Source organism: Electrona antarctica, assembly GCF_951216825.1.
Source record: "Electrona antarctica genome assembly, chromosome: 19".
Taxonomy (NCBI): domain Eukaryota; kingdom Metazoa; phylum Chordata; class Actinopteri; order Myctophiformes; family Myctophidae; genus Electrona; species Electrona antarctica.
In genome coordinates this window covers 25,302,782-25,322,961 of record NC_136800.1, presented here as the reverse complement: position 1 = coordinate 25,322,961, position 20,180 = coordinate 25,302,782, and the positions used below count along the sequence as shown (strand labels likewise).

General features: G+C 44.5%; 1 protein-coding gene across 1 annotated transcript; it reads left to right on the top strand.

Moving 5' to 3' along the window:
* Positions 1–2,773: 2,773 nt before the first annotated feature.
* On the top strand, positions 2,774–20,126 carry adhfe1 (alcohol dehydrogenase iron containing 1). Its single transcript, XM_079530560.1, has 14 exons — positions 2,774–2,923; positions 7,024–7,061; positions 7,180–7,229; positions 7,387–7,440; positions 9,187–9,341; positions 11,020–11,216; positions 11,943–12,020; positions 12,113–12,218; positions 14,512–14,664; positions 15,087–15,185; positions 17,375–17,453; positions 17,827–17,923; positions 18,190–18,347; positions 19,914–20,126. Exons 1-14 carry the CDS (start codon positions 2,871–2,873, stop codon positions 19,995–19,997), a joined length of 1,401 nt encoding a protein of 466 aa, XP_079386686.1. The 5' UTR covers positions 2,774–2,870; the 3' UTR covers positions 19,998–20,126.
* The last annotated feature ends 54 nt before the right edge of the window (positions 20,127–20,180 follow it).

Genomic DNA, 20,180 nt, shown 5'->3' with positions numbered 1-20,180 from the left:
ATTTAAAATGTCCACAGCAGTTGGCCCCAACGAAGTTTTGTAACCCTTCTTTTTTGCTAATTTTGCCCTAAGCCTCCTGCCCGATGGCAACAAGTCAAATTCAGAGTGAAGAGGATGGGTAGAATCATTGTAAATCTGAATTGCTTTTTTGGTTATGGAGCGGTTGTATATGTCCTGAAGTTGCAGTTGTTTGTCTCCAATGATCTTACTTGCCTGGTTGACTACCTACCTGGGTGAGCTTGTTTTTATCTCTAACTGAGAGATTCCCAAACCAGGACACAATGTTAAAAGTGAGAACACTCTCAGTGAGTGATCTATAGACCATGGTCAGGGTGTGTTTACTGGCATTAAAACTTCTCAGTTTCCTGAGAAGGTAAAGCCGCTGCCTTGCCTTTTTGTAGATGTTATCTGCATTGGTCTGAAAGGTCCCAGGATTACATTAGATAATTGGCACTGGGTGAAAAAACTGGGTTGCAAAATCGTGGGATAAACATTATAAAAAATGTAAAAAAAAAAAAAAAAAAAAAAAAGAATACTTTTGTATATTGGCTGTTTATTGCGACTGCAGGTCGCATTTACTATGAAATCGTGCATTTCCCAGTCGGTTGCAAGGAAGCTTTGAGAAGGAAAGGAAATGGTCACGTGACTGGGCTGCGCCATGACACTTTCATGGAAGCCAAACACACCGGAAGTTCAATGAATACATGATGGAGCCGGCTGGACCAGCTCATAACAAATATCATTGAGACACTTCGGCTCAGATTGACCATAACCATTTATTGCAAAGCTATTGCATGTTAGTTTGGCGGTGTGGCTCTGCTCATGTGATATCAGATGATCTGCGTACCGAGACACAGGTCTGATATCACATTTGATATCTCCGATTATCTGTGCACCAAGACACAGCTTTGATATCAACAACCCCCCAGAGCATATATACCATCTGCCCTCCGTGCCGCAATGAACTAACGCTACGCTTGAATTCTGAAATCTATATCATTTCTAATCTAGTATATCATTTTATCGGAGGATCTAAACAGCAACAGGTATTGTTTCTGGCTCGGAGGTATCACAAGATTTGGCTGCCAGACAGGAAACGGCAGAAAAATAATGTGTTATATCTTCTGTTGTTTTCCAGAAGAGATTACTTTACAAATGGTCTCAGTCATTCAGAAATAGTATAGCTTGTCACTGAGCTCTCATCGACTCCAGTGCATTCTGCCGAACTTCCGGGTGTAGTTTGGCTCCCATGAAAGCCTCCATGAAAGTGTCATGGCGCAGCCCAGTCATGTGACCATTTCCTTTCCTTCTCAAAGCTTCCTTGGTCGGTTGGTTGGTCACCCCAGTGACATCACGTGACATCATCAGGGATGGAGATCCCTGACGTCATCAATATTGGCCAGCAACTCTACATCTGACCAAAGAGAATCTCTTTGATCTGACCTCAAATCCTTAGATCTCCATTATATAGAGCTGACCTGTTCTGACATTCCATATGTTGATCCTTCCCCATCCATCCTTCCTCTTCGATGTCTCCCTTTTGACTGATACCTGTCCATTTAAACTCTAGACGGGCCTTCATTTTCGGGACCGAAAATTAAGGCCTGGGTCCTCATCAAACCCTGTACACTCAACACACTGCCCCCACTGCCACACTAGAGTTCTCATCAGGCCCGAAAATGAAGGCCCAGCCCTAACTGGGCCCTCATCAAACCCTGCACTCAAGACACTGCCCCTGCTGCCACCCTTAGATCTCTTCTCCATATATGGAGCTGACCTGTTCTCACATTCCATATGTTGATCTGACCACATCAAACCCTGTACACTCAAGACATGCTCCATATATGGCCAGTACAGAATTAATTCCATATGTTGATCTGACCCCCCATGCCAAAGCCCCAGCACTCCCCCAGCACTCGCCCAGCAGTCTGCTGTCACCTATGTGGATGTGTTCACGCGACATCGCCCTACCCTTAGATCTCCATCTCCATATATGGAGCTGACCTGTTCTGACATTCCATATGTTGATCTGACCACATCAAACCCTCAGACACGCTCCATATATGGCCAGTACAGAATTTATTCCATATGTTGATCTGACCCCCCATGCCAAAGCGCCAGTGTTCGCCCAGCACTCTGCTGTACTAGGTCCTGACCTAGGTGGATGCGTGCACGCTTCTCGCCCTCAGGCGTCTAGGGCTCATACATACTCCAGATGGTTACTATCCTTTGAGTCTGACTGTCCGCAAAACAGTCCACCAAACAGAAGGCTTTGGTTTGGACTGTCCAGTGAACTTTCACCTGAATGTCTTCACTTTTGTCGACAGCAGGGGTCGCATGGCTTCACAACCTTAAGTAACAGATCACACTAGTACCCATAGCCGGGAGGGACATCCGCGCTGTTATTGGTTAGTTGGTTGCCATGCAACAGGCTAGCACGCGTTTTAGAGAGGACTGTTGACGTGATTCCCGTGAACAATTTTTTTTGAACGATATAAATGAATGAATGAATGAATGAATGAATGTGTATTTATTTAAAATAAACTTTTCATATAATAGGATACATAAATTATCATCAGATCATTCAGCAATCAGTGTCTGTCATCAAGGGGAATATGACAGCAACAGATCATATTCCTGACATTTTTCATCAAATTTACATAATATTGATAATAACAAATCAAGTAGCCAATCACAGAGCGCGTCCGCCCGGGCTATAGGATTATAAAGTTGCTGTACAACACGTCTCACACACACAAACACCCCCCAGCAACACGTTCAACACACATCTTCAGAGATTCTGCAGAAGACTTCAAGACATTTATTATAACAATTATTTAAAAGGAAAATATATATATATATAATTAACAATGGCAGGACGAGACAGAGTTGTACATCTGCTCAGACAACTGGAGAGAGCAGCGTGAGTTTATTTTATTTTAACGTTTTATATAATGTTTTAAAACGTGTTGCTGCCTGTCACGTTTCTAGTACGATGGTGTTGCGAACACAAAATGAACAGATCTACAAGCAATCAATGCTGTAGAAAAGTTAAAAGACGCACAGCCGCACACCAGCGTGAATCTAGTTTGCGTCCGGTATAGGCATGGTCTGGGCATAACTAGATTCACCGTTTCACGGTTAAACAGCTGTTTAAAGACTTGTAGTATTGTATCATTTGTACCGTAGTTTAAAATAGTATTCTGTACGGGGTAATAGTAGCTAGGCTAGTATAGTGTAATAAATTAGTATTTTAACATTATGACTAGAGTGGGAAATTATAGGAATATAAATAAAGCATACAGGTTGAGTTGGGCATTGATTGATTGATTGATTGAAAATTGTATTAACAGTTTGCAGAATTACAGTACATTTCAAGCACAAACTCAATACAAAGGCTGTTAACTGTGAGTGGACGACCCAATTAAGCATTACACTTGTTTACAACAGGGTCCACCATGTTCAATTCATCAAAAGCACCGCATCATTTGTCCAGTATTCCATAAACATTGTGGGCATCTCAATGTTATTTTTTATTAATATTTTTTTAACCCCAAGATTTTGAAAAAGTTCATGAATAAATGTATGCTGTGGAAAAAAGATCTGAACTAATGTAAAGTATAGATGATTTGATTATCAGACCAAAATTGGTTTATGCCCATTAAGGTATTATGTCATTAAAAATGATTATATTACATTACAGTCATTTAGCAGACGCTTTTATCCAAAGCGACTTACAATAAGTGTATTCAACATAGGTAGGGAACAAAAACTACTAATCACCAGAAGTCTTTAGTGCATTTTCTGCAAAAACAAGCAACCAAGAGTATACCTAGCGCTAAGGTAAAAGTGCAATATATCAGCTACCTATTTCCTTAACCGGATGAGACAAAATAGCTAAATCAAATGAGCATGAGCTAAAACAATTAAGTGTATCGACTAAACAAGATCCAATAAACAATACAACAATAGAAAACAAACGTTCGTACAACTAGTTAACAACAAGTAGGTCAGGCAGAGAGGAAGGGTAGTGTTTCCTGAAGAGGTGGGTTTTCAACCTGCGGCGAAATATGGGCAGTGACTCTGCTGTCCTAACATCAGTGGGGAGTTCATTCCACCACTGTGGGGCCAGAACAGAAAAGAGTCGTGACCGTGTGGATCGGCCAGAAGGACCCTTGAGTGACGAGGCAATCAGTCGCCCCGAGGTGGCAGACCGAAGTGGTCGGGCAGGGGTGTAGGCATCGACCATAGCCCGGAGATAGGAAGGAGCTGTTCCTTTCACTGCCCTATAGGCTAACACCAGGGTTTTGAACTGGATGCGGGCCGCTACGGGGAGCCAGTGTAGAGAACGGAGAAGGATGGTTGTGTGGGAGAACTTGGGGCGGTTGAACACCAGACGAGCCGCAGCTTTCTGAACAAGCTCCAGAGGTCTGATGGCAGATGCCGGAGCACCAGCAAGGAGGGAGTTGCAGTAGTCCAGGCGGGAGATGACGAGAGCCTGGATGAGCACCTGGGCTGCCTTCTCCGTGAGGAAGGGGCGAATCCTCCTGATGTTGTAGAGGAGGAATCTGCAGGACCTTGTCACTGATGCGATGTTTGCCGAGAACGTCAGTTGATCGTCCAGGGTCACACCCAGATTTTTCGCAGTCCGAGTTGAGGTCACCACAGCATTATCAATGGTGATGGCCATGTCTCGGTGCGGACAGCCCTTCCCCGGGAGGAACATCAGCTCGGTCTTGTCCAGGTTGAGCTTCAGGTGGTTTGTCGACATCCACGCCGAGATGTCAGCCAGACAAGCAGCAATGCGTGCCTCCACTTGGGTATCAGAGGGGGGGAATGAGAGGATCAGCTGGGTGTCATCGGCATAGCAGTGGTAGGAAAAGCCATGGGAGTGGATGACAGCACCCAGAGATGTAGTGTAGAGAGAGAAAAGAAGAGGACCCAGAACCGAGCCTTGGGGAACCCCAGTTGTGAGCCTGTGTGGTTCTGACACAGACCCTCTCAGCATCACCTGGTAGGAGCGACCCGTCAGGTAGGATGCAAACAGGGAGAGTGCAGAGCCTGAGACACCCATCCCCTCGAGGGTGGAGAGGAGGATCTGATGGTTCACCGTGTCGAACGCTGCAGACAGGTCCAGGAGTATCAGGACGGAGGATAGAGAGTTCGCTCTAGCGGCATGGAGCGACTCCGTCACTGCCAGCAGGGCAGTCTCTGTCGAGTGACCCACTTTGAAACCAGACTGGTTGGAGTCCAGGAGGTTGTTCTGGTGGAGATAGGAGGACAGTTGTTTAAAGACAGCACGTTCGAGAGTTTTAGATAGGAAGGATAGAAGGGAAACCGGTCTGTAGTTCTTGATCTCAGAGGGGTCAAGTGTCGGTTTCTTCAGGAGGGGGGTGACTCTGGCAGTCTTGAAAGTAGAGGGAAAGTAGCCAGATGTCAGAGAGGTGTTAATAAGGTGGGTTAAGAAGGGAAGAAGTTCAGGTGCAATAGACTGCAACAGAGTGGTTGGGACCGGGTCCAGAGAGCATGAGGTGGGGCGACTAGAGGTAACAAGGAGAAGGACCTCGTTAGGGGAGAGGGGAGAGAAGTGGGATAGAGAGGGGATGGGGGGGGGAAGAGGAGTAGATGAAGGTAGAGAGGGGGGGGTGGCAGGCAGACGGGTGTGGGCAGTGCGCAGGGCACCAGCCGGGGGAGGAGGGAAGGAGGATCGGATATCGTTCACCTTCTTGTCAAAGAAGTTGGCGAAATCGTCAGGGAGGAGGGACGAGGAGGGAGGAGGGGGTGGTGGTTGTAGGAGAGAGGAGAAAGTTTCAAAGAGTTTTTTAGGGTTGGAAGCAGAAGCCTGAATTTTAGTGCAGAAAAAAGCAGCTTTAGCAGCTGATAGAGAGGAGGAAAAAGTAGAAATGAGAGATTGGAAGGTGAGAAGGTCCTCCGGGAGGTTGCCCTTTCTCCATTTGCGCTCAGCCGCTCTCAGGCTCCGTCTCTCAGTCCGCACTGAGTCCGACAACCAGGGGGCAGGTGGAGTTTGGCGTGCAGGCCTGGTGGTGAGGGGACAGAGATGGTCGAGAGAAGAGGATAGAGTAGAGAAAAGAAGATCTGTGGCGGTATCAGGGGATAGAAGAGCAAAGGATTCAGGGGCAGGAAGAGCAGAGAGAACAGAAGAGGAAAGATCAGTGGAGGAAAGTGAGCGAAGATTGTGACGTGAGGAAATCATGTGGGTAGGGAGGGGCTGTGAGGGGGGAGAGGAGAGAGGGAGAGAGTAGGACATGAAGTAGTGATCAGAGAGTTTCTTACCCTTTTCACTGGAAAGAGGAGTGACAGACAGGTTAGCAATAGAGCAGCCTCTGGTGAAGATCAGGTCCAGTTGGTTGCCCGCCTCATGGGTAGGAGGAGATGGGGAAATAACTAGGTCAAAGGCGGCGAGAAACGAAAGTAGTGGGTCTAGCTGCTTCTCAGTCGGGAGGTTGAAGTCACCCAGAAGGATGAATCCAGAGCCATCGACAGGGAAGTGGGAGACTAGATGGTCCAGCTCCTCCAGGAAGCCACCAGCAGGGCCCGGTGGGCGATAAACAGCTGCAATGGTGAGCTTGACTGGATGAGAAACAGTGACCACATGAAATTCAAATGAGGTAGGAGAGAATAGTGACAGTGAAACAGGAGAGTATTTCCATTTTCTGGAAATGAGCAGACCAACCCCACCACCTGTCCGCACGGCTCTGGGAGTGTGAGAGAAAGAGTACACATCTGACAGAGCCGCGGGCGTAGCAGTGTTTTCTGGTCTGATCCAGGTCTCAGTCAGAGCAAGAAATATATGTATTTATTTGCCCCCCCCCCCTCCCCCATTTATAATTGTCATAATAATTTATAATTGTCAAATGCTAATTAGTAGCATAATTGTAAAAGATATAGTAGTGTTGCATTAGCCTATAGTGTAGTTGTAGGCCTATAGCAGTGGGGAGAGTAACCATGTATGTATTACAATGTTTTAAAGTCTTTTTAAAAAGTTGATTTGTTTGTCAACAGTTGCAGATGCCCCGCCCACTCCAATACGTTCCATCAAGGTAAAGTTATTATTATTATTATCAGTTATGATAATTGTAATTCATATTGTAAAACCACACATAGGCCTATGCATATTATGATTTGTGCTAATAGTTATTCATTATGATTTGATCTCAGGGGCTGGAGCTGCTGCATGCACTGTCAGGAAAACTGACTATGCATTTGAGGTAATTACTTGATAACTAAAGTATAAATCACCCCAAACTGTAGGCCTACTGTACCTACACTTTGTATGATCTGCTGTTTTGTTTTTTTACACTTTAAATATGTAATTTTTGTAAAAAATAAAAATACCCCTTTGACATTGTGACATCTCCTTGTCAGATGGCCAGCTCCAACATCCGATATGGGGAGGGCGTCACCAGAGAGATCGGCATGGTAACGTATAGTTCCAACCAGTGTGTTGTAAAAAGTAGTATTTGCCTCTGAGATGTAGGCGCAGTGGAGTATAATGTATCAATAATGGAAATAGTCAAGTCAAATTAATGTACTACACACCTGTAGCAGTTATGTACATGAGATTACAAAGTAAATGAGATAATTTGTTAAACAACAATTCTCGTGGCCCGGACGATTAGCTCAACCGTCTCGTCTGGGCACCTAGGCTGCTGAGCCAGCCTGACGGCGTGCCGTGGGCTAGACTCCTTTGCTTCCCCCCATCTCTCTCCCCATTTCCTGTCGGTCTACTTTCAACCTATCAATAAAAGCAGAAAAATCCAAAAATATTGTGAAAAAATTTAAAAACAATTCTCACCTACAAATGTCTCAAGTCTTAACACTCTGGCTCCACACCTCTCAGTCCTCCTCCATAAACGTACTACTGTATGTCACAGAACCTGCGGTCTACAGACTTGGACCTTCTCTCTGTCCCCCAAACTAGCAAGTGAACCTTTGGGGACAGCCTTCAGTATGGCAGCCATAGATATAATAACCTAGATGCCTCATTGGCAGTTGCAGTTCATCGCGAGAGCTGAAGGGAATGCGCCAGGAGTGCAGAAAGGCATGCTGCCGCTGGCCATAGTGACAAATCACAGCACGTCTTTTCCGGGACTTATCAATTCAATTCAAAGGAGCTTTATTGGTTGTCAGTGGGGTAGGGAGCGCATCACTGTGTTCATTTGGGCCGCACGCAAGTGGTTATATTCCTAAACCTAACCCTACCGTAACCCTAACCTTAACCTCACAATAACTATGCCTAAACCTAACCTTAACTCTGACCTCACAAAAACTATGCCGAAACCTAACCTTAACCCTAACCTCACAAAAACTATGCCTAAACCTAACCTTAACCGTAACCAGGATTTAATACCAGGAGGTGTTTAGCGAGGCACGCTACCGAGTTGGCTGCCAGAATGGAGTTTTCTGGCTGTATTAGAATGTGAGAAAGCCCCACCCAGCGGGTGCTCCAGTACTTCCTACTAGTAGTAGCTGGCGGTGTAAAACAAGCGGTCCCTAAAAACCTGACACCTACAGAAACAATATTAGCTCCCTGTTAGATACAGACGCTGAGACGCCCCACAGCCGAAGGAGGCATCTACATTTCCCCCCACACTGTGAAACTCCCTCGCAATGGAGATTCGCCAGGCTCCAACACTGGACTCTTTTAAGGCTGCCTTGAAAACACACCTATTCTCTCAGGCTTATGGCAAATAGTTGTATGTTGTTTTGTATGGTTGTTTGTTTTTTGGCTGTTCATTGTTTTTGAGGGGCGCTATCCCCTCCTATGTCCAAAAATCTGCCTAACGATGATGTCACGGACGGGTTGCTGAACTTCCCACAGCCCTCCTATGAGACACAGACTCAGTAGGATTTTTGTTAACATTAGTGAGGACCAATTATATGAAGATAAGTTGAAAAGTGGTGAAGTGAGTACAATTTGGAGGTATGTTTCCTTTTTAAGTATTTCCAATAATCTTTTAATCTTTTAGTTCTACTCTCCACTACATCTCAGAGGTAAATATTGTACTTCATTCCACTACAATTATTTTACTTGTTGCTTTGTAGATTTTGATTATTGTTACAACACTAACTACTTCAGCCCTATATATATACATTTAGAATTTTCGACCATTTGAAAAACAAAAACAAAAGAAACAATATTTCCTCTCGGCTGTCTCCCTGCAGGACCTCCAGAACATGGGAGCTCGTAAGGTGTGTCTGATGACAGATAAGAACCTGTCGACTCTGCCTCCCGTCAAGGCCGTTCTGGAGTCTCTGACCCAGAACGGAGTTAATTATAAGCTTTACGACAACGTCCGAGTGGAGCCCACAGACACCAGGTATATACACCGACTCCTCCCCTCTGACCCTTAGCCCCTCCCAATTTAACACAGACTCCTCTCATCCCTAACCACGCCGGCCTGTATGTCTTATTCTGTTTGCTATACCAGGGGTTCTCAACCCGTGGGTCGCGACCCCCTGAGGGGGTCGCCAAATTATCTGGGGGGTCCCCAAATTATTATTATTATTATTATTATTATTTTTTTTTTAACTGAATGGCTGTGAAATTGAAATGAAGAGTTTACATAGAACACATAGTACATGCATAAACTTTCCTTAATGATTAGATCTGGTTTAATTTATGATATATTTTCTCTATTATTAAGGTTATTTTTGCAGTCAGTTTGTATTGGGGGTGGGGAAGGGGGGCAGGATGGGGGTTGTGGCATTTTTGGGGGTCCCCAGCCAAAAACATTGAGAACCCCTGTGCTATACAACTCTGTTCTGTGTGTGTGTGTGTGTGTGTGTGTGTGTGTGTGTGTGTGTGTGTGCGTGTGCGTGCGTGCGTGCGTGCGTGCGCGCGTGCGTGCGTGCGTGCGTCATTGATGTGTGATTGATTGCATTTTTATTGAAAAATCACACCTGTGTGAAGTAAGTGGTGCAATTCCGTGTTGGGTTCCCCGGGGGCCCCCCGAAACATCCAGACCCCCAGGAACGTGCCCAGGGTGCCGGGCCGGTTCCGGCGAGCCGCCCAGCATCCGAAACGGTTGAGAAATGACAGAGTTACCGTGTGGGGGTCCCCAGGGCCAGGGGGTCCCTGTACTGTACTGTACTGTACTGTACTGTACTGTACTGTACTGTACTGTACTGTACTGTACTGTACTGTACTGTACTGTACTGATACACCTGCAATCATATATACAGTTAATCTGTATGTACGTGCTCGGACACAGCCAGCCAGCCAGGGACAGACCCAGCCAGGCAGCCAGGCAGCCAGAGACATACAAAGCTCCTTAATGAAGTGGTTGCAACACTTACAAATTATAATTGTATATCTTCCAAACTGAGTGCCATGTGTTTTTTTAGGTAGAACAGACAGACAGACAGACAGACAGACAGACAGACAGACAGACAGACAGACAGACAGACACTGACAGAATTGTAACATATTAGACCAGTAAAAGAACACGGGTAGTGTAAAGGGAACCCTAGCTGGCACAGAGGTGAAGTTCCTGCTCGTCACCTTGGAGTCTTTGGATAGTGAATCGTCCGCTGTGCCTCTGGCTTGGCCTGGTCCTCCAACGAACACCATTGGTCGTGTTCGAGGGTGGGATTCCATTCTTGATTCTTTTCATGAACCCCCCACCTCCCCTACATGACCCCCCTGTAGGGCTCGCCTCAGCAGTGACAGTCAACACACAAGTGTGTGAGGGAAATTGGCATAACGTAATTGCATTAGGATAAAAATAAACTGATGTGTAATTTGAGTGTTTTAAATGTACAGTATAACAGTGTAAATGTGTTCAGGGTTGGATGGCATTCGAGTGATTAGAAATTTAGACCACAGGAATGTTGTAATTCTTGGGTTTAGTGTTGGATTGAGAGTTTATGCATTGCTTATGCATTGTTATTAGTAGCATTTGTAACGTACATCACATGGTACCTCTGTCTGTTTGTGTCTGTCTCTGTCTCTATCTCACTGTTTTCCCTCTCTTTCTGTCTGTCTCTCTCTATAAGTTTTAAGGAGGCCATTGCGTTTGCCAAGCGTGAGTCCTTTGATGTTTTCGTGGCAGTGGGTGGGGGCTCTGTGATTGACACCTGCAAAGCAGCCAATCTGTACGCGTGCCACCCTGAGGCAGACTTCCTGGACTTCGTCAATGCTCCCATTGGGAAAGGAAAACCCATCACTGGTGCTCTTAAACCTCTGATCGCAGGTATACCTTTAAAAAAACATGGATCACCACTTTTAAAACCATTATTACACGGCTTGGTTGAATGCTTTGCTACCATGTACTCAGTAACAGGCATGTAAACAAACACACAATTTTCATTTACAACGAAACATTAGTTATTAGACATTAAGGTGCGAAATGTACAAGAGATAAAATGTAAACAGGTTCAACCACATAATCACAGGGAAATCCACACTGTAGAAGTGTAGATCCACAGGAAAAATAAAGTCCACGTTCAGCCTGAAGACAGGCTGAACCAGCTGATTTCACCATTTTCTCCTCTTACTTACTTACTTACTTACTTATTAATTTATTTATATAAGTTCCTCTGTGTGTGCACATGAGGGGGGGGGGGGGGGGGGGGGCTCCAAGGAAAAAAGGTTAGGGACCACTGGATTAAAGGCATACTTGTGCTGCACTTATTGATGGCATCGATACATGGATAACACACACACACACACACACACACACACACACACACACACACACACACACACACACACACACACACACACACACACACACACACACACAGTCACACACACACACCACACACACAGTCACACACACACACACACACACACACACACACACACACACACACACACACACACACACACACACACACACACAAGCACAGAAATCATACACCTACAGTGCAAATTGGGTTTCTAAATAATAAATAAATAATATCTATGTTTTCTTTAGTTCCTACGACTGCTGGAACCGGCAGTGAGACGACTGGGGTTGCTATTTTTGACTTTGAACATCTGAAGGCAAAAACTGGTATGTGGAGTATTGTGTGTTCAGCTAGTAATGTGTTTTGGGGTGGGGTTTGGGTTGTATTCATGATTGTGTTTTTGGTGTTGTGTGTTCAGGTATTGCCAGCAGGGCCATCAAACCAACCCTGGGCATGGTGGATCCTCTCCACACTCTCCATATGCCAGAGAGAGTAGCAGCCAATAGTGGATTTGACGTTCTGTGGTGAGTCTACTTCAAATGTATCGTCCCGTCACATGTTGCAGGTGTAAATAGCTTCATCCATCATTTGTAGTTTTCAATAAAGGTAAGACAAATAAATAGAGAAAGGACAATATTATATCTTTGCTGTTGGGAGGAAACTCCAAAATGTTCATTTTTCAGGAAATGAAAAATGTAAATCTTTCAGGAAATTAAGAAAACCTTATATTTTTAAAACAAAGCAATATAACCTCATCAAAGTTGGTGTTTATAACTTTATATATTGTCAATTACTTCCATGAGAGGGGGAGAGGTGGTGGAGTTAGTTGCTTTAGCAGACAGTTTGAGGGTCCAATGGAGTTAAGAGGTTTTGTCCAATGCACTTTTCACTACTTTCCATTGGTTCAATATTTTTTAAACAACTCACAGACGTAAAGGGTGTTCAATAGCACTGATTTATGCCAAAGAAAAACCTCAAAAATGTTATGAGCAACAAAAAACAGTAATACATGATGTTAAAAAGCAGCAGGTGTATAGTAACAGATATATACATGAGGTTAAAATAGAAATAGATACAGTAGCACATATTATCTACATTACATGATGTTGAAATAGCAGCTTAACGGATATATTCATAAAGGTGCAATGATAGAACTGTAACAGATATAGAACATAGACCTTTGTGTATAATAGTGTCATGTGCAGATAAGACATCAGTATCACTGGTTTAGGCATTTGATGGGTTTCAAAATCGTGGGATAAAAATGTAAGGAAAATAAATAAATAATGTGGTCTTAACAAATTTACTAGCCACATAGACTCAAAGGGCAACCTTTTCAGTCACATGTACACATGTCTACCATGTGACTGTGTTTTACAATACTGTACGTTTCTCCCACATCTGGCATTGACTGGCGGCCCCAGAGCGCCACAGCAATAATGATGTCACACATTAACTGAGGTGAAAAGTCAATGTCACATGATTAGGTTTGTATCTGTGCTGTTGGTGAAAGGTGATTCAGTTTAGCTGGCACTCTTACCCACATTGACTTACAAAGATTAGAAGAAGCAACTTGAACCCTAGTCGACCAACGACACGGTGCAAGATCAAGTAAAAACGGCAGACTTAGAGAAGAATAGTGTCTCAAAGCATACCAATGAACCTATGGCCTGTCAAGTTGACAAGCAAACAGAATCTCTACAAATGCACAAACATTTTTTGGGGGGCTTTTGCCTTTATTTTTATTTTTTTAAATATATGTTTATTGGTAGCGGGTTTCAACAATTTAAGTTCAGTTTGAACATACCATTCTTTTTTCATTTTCTCCCTCACCCCATCCCTCCCCCCACGGTTATCATCATTATTAAAACAATTAAAACAATATATTTAAAAAAAAACAATAATTATTGAGTACAGACATACAAAAACAACAATAGCAACAAGAAAAAAAAAGAAAAAGATCCAGTCCAATCAAACAACCATAAATTTTTTGACCAAGTGTAAACAGTAGGACACAAAAAAATAATTTAAGCACAGATGACAAAAACAATAATTCAAGCACAGCTTTTGCCTTTATTGATAGATCAGGGCAGTGTCGATTGGGAAGTCAGTCAATCCAGGGTTGTCCAGAACACCATAAATCCACAAATCTGTGTGTTTATTTCTCTCTGTCTGTCTTTTTCAAGGACCCCCCCATAACTCTTGACAGTATGCAACTGGCACCATTTGTATACTGTCAGAGTTACAGACGTGCAAGGGTCAAACGTCAAACTTGGCCTAGTTATATAGCTTAAATGGCTTGACTTAAAAGCCATTTAAGTTATAGCTACAGTAGTCTAAGTTTGGACTTATTGTGAGGTGGTGCAACCCCCTACTGGTCCCTGGCATAACCGAAGGAGCACATGGCATCAAAGGAGTTTTGGTTCTAGACGACGGCAAGTCCGACCGACTTGGCGATGATGGAGAACCTTTATGTTACCTAAAGTAAACCTGTTTTTTTGTTGACCTTTTTATTCATTGAGTTCAATGGTTTTTTGTAACCTTTTCTGTAACCCCAAAAGTCAAATTTCTGTCCCTTTTCTGACTGGACAATATAATGTCCAATCAGACAGGAGTCACATCACAATATGTAATATACTGTAAATGTCATCAAGAACAGAACGGATTCCTCGCGACTCGCAACATCACAATATGTAATAGAAAGACTGAATTAATTTCTAAGTGGATTCCTCGTGGCTCACGTTAGTGCAACAAACCACACTTGCAATTTCCCCAGAATTGTACCTAATTCTAATTAATGTTTGTCCTGCATTGCAGCCATGCTCTGGAGTCGTACACCGCTCTGCCCTACAACCAGCGACAGCCCTGTCCTCCAAACCCCATCAACAGACCAGCCTACCAGGGCAGCAACCCCATCAGTGATGTCTGGTCCCGACATGCACTCAATGTGGTGGCCAAATACATGAAACGGTACGATACCACCACCTGATGGCATACCATCACATTACACCCAGCCAGTCTCCGCTACAATGTCTCCCTCTCTGCTGTCCTACTGTCTGTCTCTCCTACACTGTCTCCCTCTCTGCTGTCCTACTGTCTGTCTCTCCTACACTGTCTCCCTCTCTGCTGTCCTACTGTCTGTCTCTCCTACACTATCTCCTTCTCTGCTGTCCTACTGTCTGTCTCTCCTACACTGCCCCTCTCAGCTGTTCTTCTGTCTGTCTACACGGTCTCCCTCTCAGCTTTCCTGCAGTGCAGAGACCTTTTACACAATTCTGTTATTAAACTGTTAAATTATTACATTTACATCTACTGTATGTCATAATAATCAGAATGTTTCTTCACCGATGTGATTGATTGATGAATTAATAATTTACTATTGATGGTTACAGGTCAGTGCGTGACCCAGAGGACAAGGAGGCCAGGTCCAGCATGCATCTGGCTAGTGTGTTTGCAGGGATTGGATTTGGAAACGCAGGAGTCCATCTCTGGTGATTATTGTTGTTGACAAAAAGCCTCTTGCCAGGAAAGCTTTCTCAAAGAAAGAAAGAAAGAAAGAAAGAAAGAACAAAGTTAAATATGCAACACATTGTTATCCTGCCATAGCCATGATGATCTTGTAGACTTTTGCGGAGGTTCAAATGTAATTTATATAGCATGTTATATAGACAGATGCCAGGCACATTTGTTGAATGCCATCCTAATGGACTGCATTACCCCCTGACCCCTCAGAGACTGTACAAATGGACTGCATTACCCCCTGACCCCTCAGAGACTGTACTAATGGACTGCATTACCCCCTGACCCCTCAGAGACTGTACTAATGGACTGCATTACCCCCTGACCCCTCAGAGACTGTACTAATGGACTGCATTACCCCCTGACCCCTCAGAGACTGTACTAATGGACTGCATTACCCCCTGACCCCTCAGAGACTGTACTAATGGACTGCATTACCCCCTGACCCCTCAGAGACTGTACAAATGGACTGCATTACCCCCTGACCCCTCAGAGACTGTACAAATGGACTGCATTACCCCCTGACCCCTCAGAGACTGTACAAATGGAATTAATTTGTTGTCTCCACCAGGCCGAAGGCATGGGGAGAGAGTATGTTTTGCACTCCGTCCGTGTGTGTGTGTGTGCGTGTGTGCGTCCGTCCTTCCTTCCGTCCTTCCTTCCGTCCGTCTGTTACCAGCTAATCTCCGGCACCGTTGGCCCGATCCATGCCAAACTTTGCACACACACTCCCTGGATGCCAACGATGAACCTCTGCCCCGCATTTTCCAGAACGGCCTGTTATAGCGCCACCATGAGGCAGCTTTTCACATTTTTATCTAAAACTGCACCGATCTGCGTGAAACGTTGCATGCACACTCCCTAGAGGCCAAGGACAAACCTTTCACCTGCATTTTCCGCATCTGCCTTTTATAGCGCCACCAGGAGGCCGACTTTGGTAAAACACATTTTTTGATATTACTCCTCCAGATTCTGTCCAAAAATCTCACAAATCGTTACACAGTATCTCTATGTTCATGTGCTCAAGTCAGATCTGTCCGATATTTCATATTCCATCCTAATTGGCTATAATTGGCTTTCACAGTTTGCAAGATTGCCCCATTTTGAACAAAAGCCTCAAATCATGAACGCAGCATGCAATTTACGTGAAATCTTTCACACATTTTCTTACTAGGCTGAGGAATATATCCCACCCTTTTCACATTGGCCTGTTATAGCGCCACCAACAGGTTGATTTTTGCAAAACACATTTTTGGAACAAAATGCCTCAAATCATCCAATTGCCATCAAAGGCAAACATGTTTATATTACTCCTAAACATTTTGCCAAACATCTCACACAGTCCTATCCTCCTGGTGGAGACCTGTGCCCAGAAGGGCACTTTTTCTAGTTCATTCTCTGAGTTACGGATCTGTTAGTGTCCATTTGGTTTCTAACTATTGATCATTTACCTGGGGATACCCTGGAACCCCCTCAAGGACAAGGACCCATAGGGCAGTGATTCTCAAAGTGGGGTCTGGGGACCCCCAGGAGTCCTTGAGGGGGTTCCAGGGGGGTCCCCAGCAAAATGTGTAAATATAGCATCACAATCAGTTTAACCACTTTAATCTTTGTACTTGAAAATAGCCAACCAAATGCACCACGTCTGTCTGTCTGTCTGTCTGTCTGTCTGTCTGTCTGTCTGTCTGTCTGTCTGTCTGTCTGTCTGTCTGTCTGTCAAATTCGACACACACGTTCTACACCCCCGCAGGGAGTGCAGTACCCGGTGTCGAGTCGGTCGGACCCACGGTTGCCCAGATCCGCCACAAAAGTCCATATATGGAGCTGGCCTGTTTTGACATCACAACACTCCATATTTGGGAATGCCTGACACAGAACTCTATAATAAAGGGACACAGAGAGACAGATACAGAAATCTACATATATGGGCATAAAAGGGACACACGACATCGGCATAGACTCCATATTTGGGCATGCCTGACAAAGAACTGGCATAAAAGGGACACAGACATAATAACTGGGTGGGGCATTCATGTCCAACTTGCATCGTTCCAAGTAGGCCAGTGCCCAACGGGCACCGCTATATAATTAGTCATAATCATTGTTAGCCATCATTGTTGTGAATGTAGTGATTGATATTATTATGTTGTTGTTTGTGTAGTCATGGCATGTCGTACCCCATCGCTGGTAATGTGAAGACCTACATGGCTAAAGGATACAACGTGGATCACCCTATCGTGGTAAGTGTGCATACTTTTATTTACTTTCATTTCATTTTTACTCATGCCTGTGTAGCTGGACAATTTAAATGATGTACTTTGCACCTTGACTACTAGTCTACTGCACCTTGATTGCACATTGCACTCTGAAAATAGCAAATCTAAGCTCACAACGTGTCGCACTGCGATGCGTAAAATCAGCCATTATTATGACACCATCAAGGCCTGCCAAAATACATATCTTTCGACAAAATCAGCTGTACATTGAGTCGATTAACATGTGTGTGTGTGTGTGTGTGTGTGTGTGTGTGTGTGTGTGTGTGTGTGTGTGTGTGTGTGTGTGTGTGTGTGTGTGTGTGTGTGTGTGTGTGTGTGTGTGTGTGTGTGTTCACAGCCTCATGGTCTGTCGGTGGTCCTCACCTCTCCTGCAGTGTTTACCTTCACAGCCAGCATGTGTCCAGAGCGCCACCTGGAGGCAGCACAGATCCTAGGTAACATCACTGACTTATGAAAACCCACTTGTGTCATAATGTGTTGTAATGATCATTATATCCATATATTTAGGTCACACGGTATTCTTGTTTTATTTGTTTTTTAACTACTTAAACACTCTAGTCTTAGTGAAACAGACTTGGTTTACAACTGTAGCCTGACAAATCTCCGATCTACAAGCTCAAGTTGGGGTTCAAGTTGTTAACGAAGATCGAAAACATAACAATGTGAGGGTGCCTTAAAATGTGAGTGTTGCTGGTTCCAGGTGCCGACACCAGCATGGCTAAGAGGGAGGATGCCGGGCCGATATTGGCCGACACGCTGAGGAAGTTCCTGTATGACCTGGAAGTAGATGACGGCCTGAGCGCCGTGGGTTACACTAAAGATGACATCCCTGGACTGGTCAAAGGAACCATTCCTCAGGTACAATCTATATTATGTAGTGGGTTACACTAAAGATGACATCCCTGGACTGGTCAAAGGAACCATTCCTCAGGTACAATCTATATTATGTAGTGGGTTACACTAAAGATGACATCCCTGGACTGGTCAAAGGAACCATTCCTCTACAATCTATACAATACAATCTATATTATGTAACAGATAATTACTTTGAAATGAGAGATGAACAGGAAGTTAGGGAGGCACGGGCGATCTGATGGGCAGAATTAAATAATGACAAGCTGGCGCGATTGTGTGAATGAAATGTATGTTTCTCACACACACCTGCCTGTGACTAGGGCTGACTTGCAGTCAACTTCTTTTTATGCGACGCGCAGGATAGTGTTTTGACACAGCTGAAGCAGCACTCAACGTCGGTCCACTTTTAGTAAGGACGTGAAGAGTGGAGTGGAGTAGTATAGCCTCATACTCCACTCAACTCTTCACTTCCTTACTAAAAGTGAACTAATTGAAGTTATATGTTATGTTTCTATATAGTTATAATGAAGAAAACGGTTATATCAACAGCGAAAGTGGGCTTGGTGGTGTTTTTAGCGTGGCGTTTCTTCCCAGGCGAAGATTACCTGGCTGGTGTTTGAAGCAATGTCTGTGTCTGTATATATTCACACGAGTTGTGCAGTGCAACATCGCTGATCCAGGTGTTGTGTTACTCCCCATGTGGAAAGATCTTAATAATGTCGCAGGACTGAGAATGTAGAAAATATGTTTTACAGATAATGAGATAGCTTTATTGATCCCCTGGGGGAAATTCAGGTTCCAGAGACAGTGACACAATGACAACACATTAGGAAAGCTGAGATAAAGACAGTAGGACAGATGAGGGGGAGACAGTGTAGGAGAGACAGACAGTAGGACAGCTGATAGGGAGACAGTATAGGAGAGACAGACAGTAGGACAGCCGAGAGAGAGACAGTATAGAAGAGACAGACAGTAGGACAGTAGGAGAGGGACACAGTGTAGGAGAGACAGACAGTAGGACAGCTGAGAGGGACACAGTGTAGGAGAGACAGACAGTAGGACAGCCGAGAGGGAAACTGTAGGAGAGACAGACAGTAGGACTGGACAGCCGAGAGGGAAACTGTAGGAGAGACAGACAGTAGGACAGCTGAGAGGGAAACTGAGACAGCGCATGACCACTTCCTGTGGTCATGCATCCTAATGTCCCTATTCGGGGGCGAACATTCGCAGACAATTGCCGATCTACAAACCGTATTGCGATGTGTTGTAAGCTTGTAGATCGGAGCTGAGGAGTTGAGCGGAGCCCTGGGAGACCCCGGTTTGAATGTGTTTTTTCTGCGCTTGTGTTTCAGGAGAGAGTGACCAAGCTGTGTTGTTTTTCAGGAAAGGGTGACCAAGCTGTCTTGTTTTTTAGGAGAGAGTGACCAAGCTGTGTTGTGTTTCAGGAGAGAGTGACCAAGCTGTGTTGTTTTTCAGGAGAGGGTGACCAAGCTGTCTTGTTTTTTAGGAGAGAGTGACCAAGCTGTGTTGTTTTTCAGGAGAGAGTGACAAAGCTGTCTTGTTTTTCAGGAGAGGGTGACCAAGCTGTCTCCCAGAGAACACACAGAGGAAGATCTCACCCACCTGTTTGAAGCTTCCATGAAGCTTTATTAACAATACGTCTCTTTACACACACGCACACGCACACACACACACACACACACACACACACACACACACAGTCACACACACACACACACACACACACACACACACACACACACACACACACACACACACACACACACACACACACACACACACACACACACACACACACACAATACATCCATAGAC

Bases quoted from the DNA above. Each gene is read 5' to 3' on its own strand.
- adhfe1 (XM_079530560.1), top strand. From the start codon at position 2,871: ATGGCAGGACGAGACAGAGTTGTACATCTGCTCAGACAACTGGAGAGA. The intron at 11,217-11,942 runs GTATACCTTTAA...TGTTTTCTTTAG, and splicing joins TCTTAAACCTCTGATCGCAG to TTCCTACGACTGCTGGAACC. The intron at 12,219-14,511 runs GTGAGTCTACTT...CCTGCATTGCAG, and splicing joins AGTGGATTTGACGTTCTGTG to CCATGCTCTGGAGTCGTACA.